This window comes from Crocodylus siamensis, chromosome 2 (genome assembly GCF_052110815.1).
Source record: "Crocodylus siamensis isolate JL-2025a chromosome 2, ASM5211081v1, whole genome shotgun sequence".
Taxonomy (NCBI): Eukaryota; Metazoa; Chordata; order Crocodylia; family Crocodylidae; genus Crocodylus; species Crocodylus siamensis.
This window is the reverse complement of record NC_143396.1, coordinates 267,196,784-267,208,889: the sequence shown is the minus strand read 5'-3', so window position 1 is coordinate 267,208,889 and position 12,106 is coordinate 267,196,784. Positions and strand designations below refer to the sequence as shown.

At 40.0% G+C, this 12,106-nt stretch overlaps 1 protein-coding gene across 7 annotated transcripts in view; it reads right to left on the bottom strand.

Moving 5' to 3' along the window:
* The window catches only part of PPP4R4 (protein phosphatase 4 regulatory subunit 4), a 134,028-nt gene that overhangs the window by 59,469 nt on the left and 62,453 nt on the right, over positions 1 to 12,106 (bottom strand). For 6 of the 7 annotated variants that reach the window (XM_090033932.1, XM_090033930.1, XM_090033934.1 and 3 more), the window contains exons 4-6: positions 6,399 to 6,546; positions 5,651 to 5,724; positions 3,569 to 3,675 (exon numbers count right to left, since the gene is read on the bottom strand). In XM_090033932.1, the coding sequence (XP_089890058.1) occupies positions 3,569 to 3,675; positions 5,651 to 5,724; positions 6,399 to 6,546 (329 nt within the window). Of the gene's footprint in view, positions 1 to 3,568; positions 3,676 to 5,650; positions 5,725 to 6,398; positions 6,547 to 10,733; positions 10,835 to 12,106 lie in introns of all 7 variants that reach the window. The other variant, XM_090033936.1, reaches the window with a different exon arrangement.

Below are 12,106 nucleotides of genomic sequence, written 5' to 3'. Positions count from 1 at the left end.
ATACACTAAGGTTGCTTGCAGACATTTTTTAAAAACCACAAAAAACCAAAAACTTTAAACTCAGTGTGCTCCCACACCAAGCCCAACACATGCTCAAAAGAGGCAGTGCATTAATTGAACCTGACTTGCTCAATGTCTGTATAAATCAGACACTTTAATATGGGGGGAGGGGGCATTTGGTGCTTTATCTAATAAAAAATTGAATCAGTTGTAGTTAAAAGCACCAAAAGCCCCTCTGAAGCACCCAATCTATAGAAGAAGCCAGGTCGAAGTAACATGCTACTTCTTCCAGTAAAGTGCTTTTTTAAAAAAAAATCTGCACGCCATCTAAAAGTCTCCCTTGGGCAATCTACTAGGATTTAAAATAAGCAGAACGAACAATGGTTGAAGTTAAATCTTTTACTTCCATCACTTCTAAAGATGGGAAAGACCCCAGTGAAACAGAGGGCAAGGCACACTGGATTTGTACTGCAAGACTGATCTATGTAGCCCCTATGTTCTTTGGCCCTCTTTGGCTAGGGACAGACATTCAAAAAGCCTGAGCCTGAATTGATTCAATCTTTGCAGGTTAGTCTAAGCTGGCTAAGCAAAACCAGTTTGTAACTTCACAGACACCCCAGATGTGAAGGCACATGCCTGCCATGGCTCTCAGATTAGAAGCTGAGGGGGGGGGACCAGAGCAGCCCTCCCTCTCTTCCAGAATGCTGAGCTGATGGGGCGTGGCCAGGCCCGGGCAGGACACTGATTAGGGAGGGGTTCCCCTGCCTCCTTACCAGCCCACCAGAAAAATAACACCACAGTGTTTATGACCCCTACCTTAGTGTTTATCACCCCATTAAGAAGAGAGAGGGATATTACCAGCTACCTGTTGATTGTGCCTTTGTCCCGTCTGCACAGAACTGCACAAACCACAGCCAGCATGTGGTCTGATAGCTAATGCTATGTGACTGCGAAAGGCAGAGAATCCGTGCTTAGCAGAGAGTGGGAAGTGGGGGGGAAGGGGGGCAGGGAAGCAGGAGAAAGCCAGGCAGGCACCTGCAGTCTCTGCCAGAGCTGCAGCCAGGAAGCAGAGATGAGGGCCCAGCTCTGCTGTGGAGCAGAGAGCCCCACCCAGTTCAGAGACCATGCCAGGATGCTGGGGGACTCTGATTTAACTTAAACCAGTAAGGAGTCTGGAACAGACACTGCATAAAGCAGTCTGACCCAAATCAGTCAAGTCTGATACTACATTCAACCAGGTTCATCTTGAGTTGGTTTCAGCCATTTTCAAACTGGTTTATGTGCAGTGAACATCTGTTCTGTTACAGGTTTAAACCAGCTTCTGATCACTTAAACTGGTTTATGTGTAATGTCTGTCCCTAGTCTTTGGAGTTTTAAAATAGCATTCTGATAGATACATAAAAAAGAAATCCTGTGTATATTCTAGATATCATTTAAGAAACTAAGCATCTTCTTAGAAAGCAGAAGGAAAAGACGTCTTCCGGCTGATATGGCAACTAGTGCTATTTTGGGAAAAAACTCTTGAAGATTAACTTATTTGTATGCAAGGTGGGGGACTACATCATCTTATGTTTTTGCAACAGGGCATCACTCCTGAATGATGCTACAGCAATACCAATAATGAAAGAAATTCAAAGATGCAGCATGAGGGTTTGTCGTAGTCCTATTCCTCTAGCAAGAATATGGATCCTGAAAAAGAGATGCTTTAAAATGGAAGAAAATAAAACAGGATAGTGACACTGAAGTTTAGGAGAGGTCAGAACGAAAGTTCAGTTCCTAAGGAAAATGATCTCATCTGGTAACTATCTGTGAATATTATAGATTAAATATTTTTAATCTGGCTTTAATGATAACACTTATGATAAGCAGGTGGATCCATCTGCTGTGTTCTCTTCCACTGATCTAAATGTACTACTGTATATCCAAATTATGTTTGTGATGAATTGTTCCCACAGTTTCAGAATTTAACAATAAGAGTACCAGAAGACAGATCCCAATTCAAAATTTCTCAACCCAACAGGGCAAATTTAGCCTCGACAGGGTTTTAATGTGCACTGCCATGATCAATTCCAATAGATGGTATGCCTTCCTACAGCAAATATTTGACCCAATGTCTTCAAGAACAAGAGAGAATGAGCAATTTCTTGAAAGTTTTTTACTTCAAGAGATTGCTTTGAGAACAAGCTATCTTCAGAAAATTCTCAGAATCTAGTTGTGTAAACAGAGGGTGATTTAATGGACCTTCTATCATAACCAAAACTTTGAAGCAATAATTTATATACAAACACCCCAGGAACTAAAGGAGAAAGGGAAAATATGACTATGGTGACAGTACAATTTCCACAAGGAAAGCTGAAACCAGTCAGAAAAAAGAAATTAAGATAAGAATTAAAGCTACTGGAATGTGAAGACACACTTCCATAAGGTTCAATCCTGCAACTTACCATGGCTCCTGACTATGAGCCTGCTGGAAAGATCCCACTAGATGGAGACTGCTTAGGTGTCATACATTATCCAGGTGTACACGATTCTAAACTATAATGCCAGGATCAAGGCTGCTGTATTATTTCCCTAATTTTGTTTTCAAAATAGGCCTAGTAAAGGAAAGGGATCTTCAAGTCTACCAGTATTGGGAAGATTTCAGAAATATCTAGTAACACTCTGCCAATACTTCTATTAATCTGTTAATGAGTAGGAGGGTCTTAACATTTCAGAGCATCCAGAAATCATGGTAAAAACTGTCACGATTCCCTGATCTCATACTAACAGGTTTTTAAATGACCTGAAGCTTAACTTTAATTTGGGACAGACAAGACATCAAATGATGAGTAAGGATGGGCACTCTACCAGAAGTATCCACTGGATAAAATGAACAGAACCTAGAATTACAAGGTAATTGATTAGTAACTGTTTGTACTGCTTTATCTGAGTATGTGCAAATATTATTGCTGGTGGTAATAATAAATGTATGGTAAGTTTAGAATCATGAGTCTCACATCTCTACTCCTGCCCCCGTCCCCCAAAAAGGAGTCTATTGTCCACATGGAGACAGAAGTATTACAGCGGTTTGATTAGTTTTTCTAAGAATTTTTATTTCCAAGACCCAACATTTGAAGGATTTGAATCTCTCTGAAATTCATGACCCCTGAATGCTTAAAATAAAGCAAAAGAGCATTTTTGTCCTATGTTGCAAACCCTTTTGACATTGGAAACTTGCTTTATGGCTGCACCTAGTTTTCCAAAAGACTTATCTTACGAAAATTAGCCAAAACTTGACAGAAGTTTTATTTGCAAGTACATTGCCATCACTTGACTGGCGCAAGAATGTGCATAGGGAGACTCATGAAAAACAGCAGGATGTGAACATGCTGACTTCTGTGGCCTACATGATAAACCTGGTTTATAACTAACTAGTAGCCCAGTAGATGCATTTATAAAAAGAAAAACATTCTATATTTAAGCTTCATAGACATGCAAATCTACTTTTCTTTTTATTGCCAATATCCATTAAAAAAGACATTTTTTGTTAATTTTCATAAAATATAAAACATACATACAATCTACTTACATATGAGCTTCAAATTTGTTAGCTAATTTTCCCAATATTTTACAACTAACTAAGCGGGACTGAAGTGTTTGGGAAAGCTGTGCCTTGGAAACAAGTGGATTCAGGATCTAAAATGAAAAACGGGAAGACAAAAACTAATCAAATAGTAAATAATGATTTTTCTGTTAAAAAAGTGTAGAAGTATATGCCACAATGGCCATTACTTTTCCCATGAAATAGGGTAGCTCCAACAACAAAACCACATGTATCAACAAATTATTAAGAACTCTGTATTTTAATGTTTAGTACTAACTTGACTATGTTACATTTGGATTCTGGTCCAAATTCTACTTTATGATTCACCCCACAGTTACAGTCATTATAATTTTACATCTGTCTGCTTATGTTTTTATTTAGAGAATGAATTATATAAGCATATTTAAAGATCCTCTCTATGTGAAAATTCTGATATGATGTTAGATCATTCCTTGCAGGGACAAACACAGATTAGGAAAGGAAACCCTTTGACACGCTTCCTGGGGAGTTTTCCCCAGAACCACCATCTCTGACACTGAATTTAGAGATACACTCGCCCTCTAATATGTATGTTAGAGATGAATAGAGAAGAGAATCCACTTCTATGTGGAGCAGGGGAGTCACAGCACTTCTACTGAAATTTTGCTAACATTTGCTAAAAGATAACATGGTTGCCTCCACGACCACAAAAGATTATCTGTGAAGGAAACCAAAATTAATGCAATGTGCCTGGTTGTTTTCTCTCTCATCCATAAATCCCCACTAAGAAATTCAGTTCCACTCCTCTGCCACAGCTTATTATCCAACGTTTCTTGGAAAGTCGCAGTAGAAGATAACAAACAGATTAAGAAATGGAAGCAGTGCAGCAGAGGCAGCCATTTTGTCTTTCTTGATGAAATAAATGTTGAGATTAGCCTGACGTTTCCTTTTATGACAATATGAGCAAATAAGCAGGGGATGATCCAGGTTAGAATTACCATAGAATACGTTTCCCATTATAATACCCTGTCATGAGACAAGTTACATTTGAAACAAGTTACAATAAATAAATATACTGTTTAACTGAATGATCGTAGCTCTCATAATATGCCAACCAGCTTCAATTTACTTAGCAAAATATAGCCTTTTCACAATTGTTGTTGGAAATCTAATCCACTTACAAAAAATAAAAATAGAAATTGTTCTGTATAGGGGAGAGTGTTATGGGAGCAATTCATCTTTAAGTGTTTTGTAAGAAAAAACTAGAAAATAAAATAATATTTCCTTTAAGCAACATTTTAAATACTATTTTACAGAAACACTTTGGGCTCTAAGTGCTTCGGGTTTGTTGGCCTTTCACCCTTTAAAAAAGATTTTTTTAATAAACAGAATTCAATTTAATAGAATACATTTATGATTGCACAAATTATCATTTAACATAGTACACTGCTAATAAATTTATTACATGCAGTGAAAGACATTCTCTACCTCAGAGATTTTACAGGCTATTAGCCATATTTTATCTACACAAAAACTGAGTAGTTGAGCTGAAAGTAAAGGAGTTTGATAAGTAACCAGGGAAAGAATTCCTGTCTACCCCAGAGCCACACAGCATGGACAACTAGGGTGTTTGCAGGGCTAACCTTTGTATTTGGCCCATTCAGAGGAACCCAAGCCCACAGTAAATTTCCCTTACAGTATTTAGTGCAAATCAAGTTGTTTTAGGTTATTCGTACAAAATGACTCTTATTTGTAAATGAGGAAGAATGTTCTGCCATTCTGAAAATTAGAAACATATGCACTCCAGAAGTATACAGTTGAGAACAGCTAATTTTAAAACGCTACAGCACTTAGGATTTTTCCTTGCTCAAAGCTGAAAATCTTAAGATGACCTTTCTAGGTATCCCCAGCATATTCACGTTGTATATTTATATGGCCTGAGTTTAACAGGTGCTGACTCATCGTTAATCTTATGGAAGTAAATAGGACACACAGATATTCCACACTTCTGACAATATGAACATTATTTAAAAGAAAACATTTAATCTATTCTCCAATAATGCATCTTAAGGTGGGGGGAATCATTACCTCATGTCTGATGGTTTCTTTTGGCAATGTTTCTACCACAGCAAGAAGAGTCTCCAGCCATGCATTGCTGACACCTGTGAGATGCAGACAGACTCAATATTATGTTATGTGTCAATTTTATGAAACTACTTCTGGCATGATGCATTCATTCCTATAATCAGCTAGCTATCAGTCTGATGTTATAACAACACTGAAAAAGACATACATTCTACCTATTTGCATTTACTCATCTGAAAAGCAGATTTTGGCCAGAATTCTTTGCAAGACGACAGGAGAATTATCTTATGATTTCTTTTAGGAAAAGAAGTGTGATTTCTTTACTTAATTTAACTTTTTTGCTACAAAAGATTTTTTATTTTCCTGTATTATGAAAATAATATATGTTTAAAAAATAGCTTCCCTGAATCTTTACATTACTAGAGAAATACTGCAACCCTTTACACTCTGCTTACTAAGGCAGAGTTCACTTTATTCACTGGAAGTTCAGACTGAGCAAGAACTTCAGGATCTGGTTCTCCAAACAGAAAGGAAGATATTTGTTTACAGTAAAATGAAGGAAACTTTAAGCTATGTAAGTAATGCTCTATACTGAGAACCTTCCATATTTTATGTCATTTTAAAAACATTATCAATTAAACTCACAAACTGGCAGTGATTGCATGCATTGCTTGAAATAGTACTGTACAGTCACTAAGGAAACAACGCACATAGAACCAATTAGTCATCAGCACAGAACCATGACCCTGACCTGAATCCCTGTGTTCCACATTCTGTAGAATGATGTGTAGGAAGGAGTGGGAGTAGGTATGAATGGACACTGAGTCCTCTTGCAGAATAGTCAAAAATGAAACAGCAGCTGTTAACTGCATTTCCATCCCTGCAACATGCAGGACTTCCTGTGTAATAAGAAATTATATTAATTTAAATGGTAATGAGAAAATTCCAACATTTACCCAGGTCTTAGGAATCAGTATATAAAGTTACTTCTGAAATAAATTGTTTGGAGATATTCTAAGCTCTTTTAAATTACACTTTCAGTATCACAGAAATCATAACATGAAAATTTTAAGAGCAATAGAGTAAATGCTTAACACTCAATTGTTAGGCAAATGGAACATAAATTACTATTTCATAAAGCTTTTTAAGTTTTGTGTGACTTGATCAGTTACTTCAATGTTCAGGTATAGATACTTCTTTTATGCTCAGAAAAAAGGTTTCAAAACTAGCCACCCAGTTTTTTTTTTCCAGTTGTTTGTATTAAGTTAAAGGGAAATAAATATATATTTGTTTTTACCTGAGTAATTATACTGAAATTGCAGGAATTAATTTAAAATTTCTTCCATTACCAAATGACAATGGGCAAATAAAATATATAATATATCAAATTAATACACTGCTGCTTTTTATGAAACGTATTTAGAAAGTTCTGTGTTTACCAACACTTAACTTTATCGGGCACCAGTCTTATTTACTAGATTTTGGTTCAGGGTACCTATTTGAGAGTTAATAATAATAACTATAATAATAGGATAGCATAAATCTAAACAAGTGTTGGTTTGTAAATAGCGTTGAAAATTAAAATGAAAATAAAGGTCTAAATACACCTAGGGATTTCAAATGTATATGTATATAACACCAGGCTTGCTGTGCAAAACTCGAGTTATTACACTTAATGAGTATGTACAAAGAAAAAGAATGAAAAAGTGTTTGAATAAATCTCAGGTTACAAGGGATTTTAATGTATAATTCTGCTACTAAAACATTTTATATATATATATTTCACTAATGAATCCAAACCCTAATTTTTTTCACTCTCTAGATCGGTGATTCTCAACCAGGGTGTCTGGGGTGCCGCTGGGCCTTTTGAAGGGTACTGTGAGCTGTGAGGAGATAAGCGAAGCATTAGGAGATAAGCAACTGAACTAAGCAGATACACGTAGGCTCAGGCTTACCCCTGCCCAGACAACCCCTCATTCCCACTTCCAGGTCAGTCTGCAAGGAATCAAGCACTGTAATCTATAAATTAGTTTTTGAAACTGGGTGCAACTCAATTCACATGAAATGGGAGGGTGCCTCAAGTTCAATGAGGGGTGCCTCCAGTCCAAAATGACTGAAAACCACTGCTCTAGACTGACAGCTCAATCTTCCAGTTGATTCTTTCACAGCTGCTTAATCTGTCTGTCTTTTAGCATACAGGCTGGGAGTCGAGCAATATCACCACTAGACTATATTTAATAGAACACCAAAAACAACCTGATTTTTCAGTTAGAAAAAGGAAAACATGAGACAAGACTTATGCTACAATAAACCAATCAGTAATAAATTCTATTATAAAAGCCCAAGTCTGTCTCTCTGTCCATAAAGCTTTATTCATGCTCTGATTGTCTGTCTCGGCAGAAGGAGATGACAGGGACTCCCCTCCCCTGCTCCTTGGAGGCAGAGGGGAACGACAGGGACTGGAGTGCCGCCATAACAGAGGTGACGGAGTGGCGGGGGGGGGGAGGGCAAGGCCAACACTGCTGGCCTCTCCCCCACTCAAGTCTTGTTCTTGGAGCCAGGGGCCGGCACCCCCTCCCACCCAAACAAGAGCCAGCAGGGAGGGGAGGTGGCAGGAAACAGGGGAGGGAGGGGAGCAGGAATGGGACGGGGGGGGGGGGGTTATGGTCCAAAGAGGCAGGGGGGGTAGAGGAAAAATGGACCCGGCCCCGGCCCCAGCCCTGGCTCAAGGCAGGGGGGAAGAGATGCAGGCCTCAGTCCCTGCCCGACCCTCCCCCTCATCATTCTTGCAATTGGCTAGTACTTCAAAAAAGGTAAGATCCTGGATTATGATTATATGTCAGCTACCATATGATGAGGTAGTTCATTTTTCATTTAATTTTATGCAAGATAAAAAAAGTCAATCAGGTTATATATGCAAATGAGTATAGCTGACTTCAAGAGAAAAAACTCTTCATCTCTCGAGACTTGACTGTAGGTGTTATAGCTATGGATGTTTCTACTAGGATGCCTACCATCCAAGTAAAATTAAACAGCACTGGGAGGCTTACCAGGATAATAAAATATTTGTCTTCATTACTAAGGGCAGGCTGCATGCCTTTGTTATCATAATAGGCCCATACTGTCACTGTAGGAATTTCACTGCCATAACTTGGAGTACTGCCAGGGAACCATGTCAGTGCAGCTAGGGACAGAAGTTACACACAAACTGATCAGAAACTGGTTTAAACCTGCAACAGAACAGAAGTTCAGTGCATATAAATAGCTTTCAAAATGGCCAAAATTGGTTGAAGATAAACCTGGTTGGACTTAACGGATTTAGGTCAAACCAGTTTATGGAACTTCCTTCCCAGACCCCTTCCTGGTTCAGGCTGACTCTCCGTCACCCTGGGTTATGCTGCCTGCTCCAGTGGAGCAGGGACTGCCTTGCCCCTCTGCTCATTAGCCTGCTTCCTGCCTGTATCCATCAGCCATAGGGATAGACTGTGCAGAACAGGAGAACAGACCCCCAGATCCTCCTAGCCAGGGTCTACACAGCACATGGGGAAAGCCCATGTGGTGGGGCCTTTTCCATCCTCAGCAGCCCTCTCCCTCCCCCCTCCCCACTGCTTCAGCCGCTACCACAGGAGGGAGCAAGGAGTCCTCATCCCATGCATCCCAACATAGAGGCACCGGGAGCTTCTACCTTGGGGGGTTTCCCCCCACCCCAGCCTGGGGAAGCCCCAGAGAGCTGAGGGGAATTCTTCCTCTCCCAGACCCCAGGGCTGCTTCTCTTAGCTGCAGCGGGTCTCAGAGATAGCCCGGGGTAGCCTTAGGGAATGGAGGGAAATTCTCCTGCTCATCTGAAGTGGGTTTTACCTGAGCTAGTGCAAGTCTGAGACAAAACCTTTTGCAGGGGAATGGAAAAATTTCCCTCCATTTCAAGGCTGCCGCAAGCTGTCCCTGAGACTTGCAGCAGCTAAGGTGAGCAGCTCTGGTGTTCAGTAGGGGAAGTATTCCCCTCAGTTCCCTGGCGGACCCTTAGCTGTGGTGGGAAGAAGCCCCTCAAGGCAGGAGCTCCCCAGTGCCAGTGCCATGCAGCATGCTGGGCTACATGGGCAGGCACCTGGCTGGAAGGATTCCTCCTCTCTCCTTCCTGGGGCAGCAACTGAAGCAATCAGCTGCTGGGAAGGGGGATGAGGGGAGCTCCCCTCAGCTCCCTGGGCTGGGGAACCCAGGCTGGTGGAGATCTTGAGGGGGAGGCTCCCCCAAGGCGGGCCAGCAACTGGACAGGGGGCTCCTCAACCCCCTGTAGGGGAACAGCAGGGAACTGGGAGCATATACTATAGAGACAAATCTAGAATGCTTGTCTGGCCTGGCAATGGCCAAAAGGCTGGAAGAGGTGCTCTAGCACCCCCCTGCTTACTTGCCTGGATCAGTGCAGGCCTCCCCCTGTCTTTCCCAATTGAAAACTGAAGGTCAGTTCAGTTGGTTATCAGTTCAACCTACACAGCTTAAAGGAAGCTGCCTACATTGAATCAATTCTGCCTCAGGCTTTTTGAGCGTCTGTACTTGGCCTATATAACTTTATAACAGCATGGTGCTGGGCTCAACACCTCTTGGGGATCTCTCTCAACATTATTAAAAAACCTGGAGCAAGAAAGAAACAAAATGGTGTCTATAAGGCTTAGAGAATGTGTATCAAAATACAATCTACAGAATAGATCGAGTTCCTAGATAATGGTAGGTTTTTCAAAGTCAGTACAAATGCTGCCCCTCTTAGAACTAATTTGGAGGATGCACATTTTATTTTTGGCCCCAATGGCAAAAATTAGGTAAAGTTAAGATTCTTAATCTATTCAAGCATCCTAAGGAGAAACTAAAACAGTGCAGTACAGAACATCCTATTTTTGCTTTCATCTGACACACTTTCCACACTCAATATATTTATAATTCTGGAACAGACAGTAACTGGGCTGACTTTGGCCTATGGGACTGTACAGTTTTGCAAAATTGAGAAACCAACATAGATTCTGTTAGAACAGAGAAGAAATTAATTCACTTTTAATTCATACACTGGACACACAATATAAACAAGGTTACTTACCAATAACTCAAGATTCCAAATAGATAGTCTCCTCCACAGATCCATACCTTCTGGATAAGCATGTGTGAGAACACATTCTCTGGATGTGCCTCCTCATGGACCTCGGGAGACATTGAAATGTAAATTTCTAGACTGCTTAAACATGTGCCTGAATTGACGCCTGCACTGAGAACTGCAGAGTTCCACCTATGAAAATATATTGGTCTTCCATCCCCACTTCAGTTCCACAGACTTCAAGTAGGAAATAAAAATGTAGGATACAAAGGTCAAAGATAAGCAAGTGTAGATCTGTAGAGGAGGATACCCATTTAGAGAATTATGGCTACTAGTAAGTAACTTTTTTTTCCTAGTCAAGGGATGGAGCCTGAGATCACAAATTCACATTCTCTGGAAGAAAAAAAAAAAAGCACTGAGAGGGTGTACCTACATGTGCAGATAATGCGATACAATAAATTCTGGAGCAGTTTGCGCTGGAGTAAACTGCTCCCAGGTACAGCATCTACATGGGCATCGAGGACAGCAGCAATTTGAACCAGGGTGGAGCAAGCCCCTAGCTGGCTGGGCTGAGAGGGTGCATCTTATGCCCGTGGTCAGCATCTACACATGCATGTCAGCACAGTAAACTACACTCCACCACAAGATAGCACTATCCCGACAGTACTATCTTACAGCAGAGTTAATTATTTTACTGAGGCCCAATACAGGAACGCATGTGATGTTTTACTGTGGAGTTAATTAGTCCACTCTGCAGTAAAATGCATGTATAGATGCACCCAGAGTGGCTTACAATACTCACTGGCTATAGTAAAATGCCCTAAACCTAAGGACAACTTAAGTTCAGGCAGCAATAGAAGAAAATGCAGAATGTGTTTTATGTTCCTTAACAACAGAATCATCTCAAAAGAATGCTGTAAGTGGAAGTGACCTATAAACTGTATGTTGGTGTTGATATGGCAAGATTTTTTGATTAAGAACCAAAAGAAACAAGATTTAGAAAAATTACAAAAGAATGGAAGTACAAATAATTTAAAATGGAGACTGAAGTCACATTAGAGAGCAAACAAGGGTTAAAAGCAAGCCCAGCACCTCCACCCCTCAAACTGTAAAAGCAAAACCTATCAATGCCAACTACAGATTACTAATTGACAGGCAAATGAGGTAAAAAAAAAATTTAAAGGGAAATAATTATATTTTGAAATAGCTTTAGAATGGATTAGAGAAATAAAAAGGTAAATGAAATACAACTCTGAAGCAGAACCTATGCCTATTCAAGCTTTTAAATACCAAAATACTGTCAAACTTGATTATTTGGGGATTAATTTCTGAAGGAAGATACAGAACCTTAACTGTTAAGATAGGCGAGGTGAGTGGCT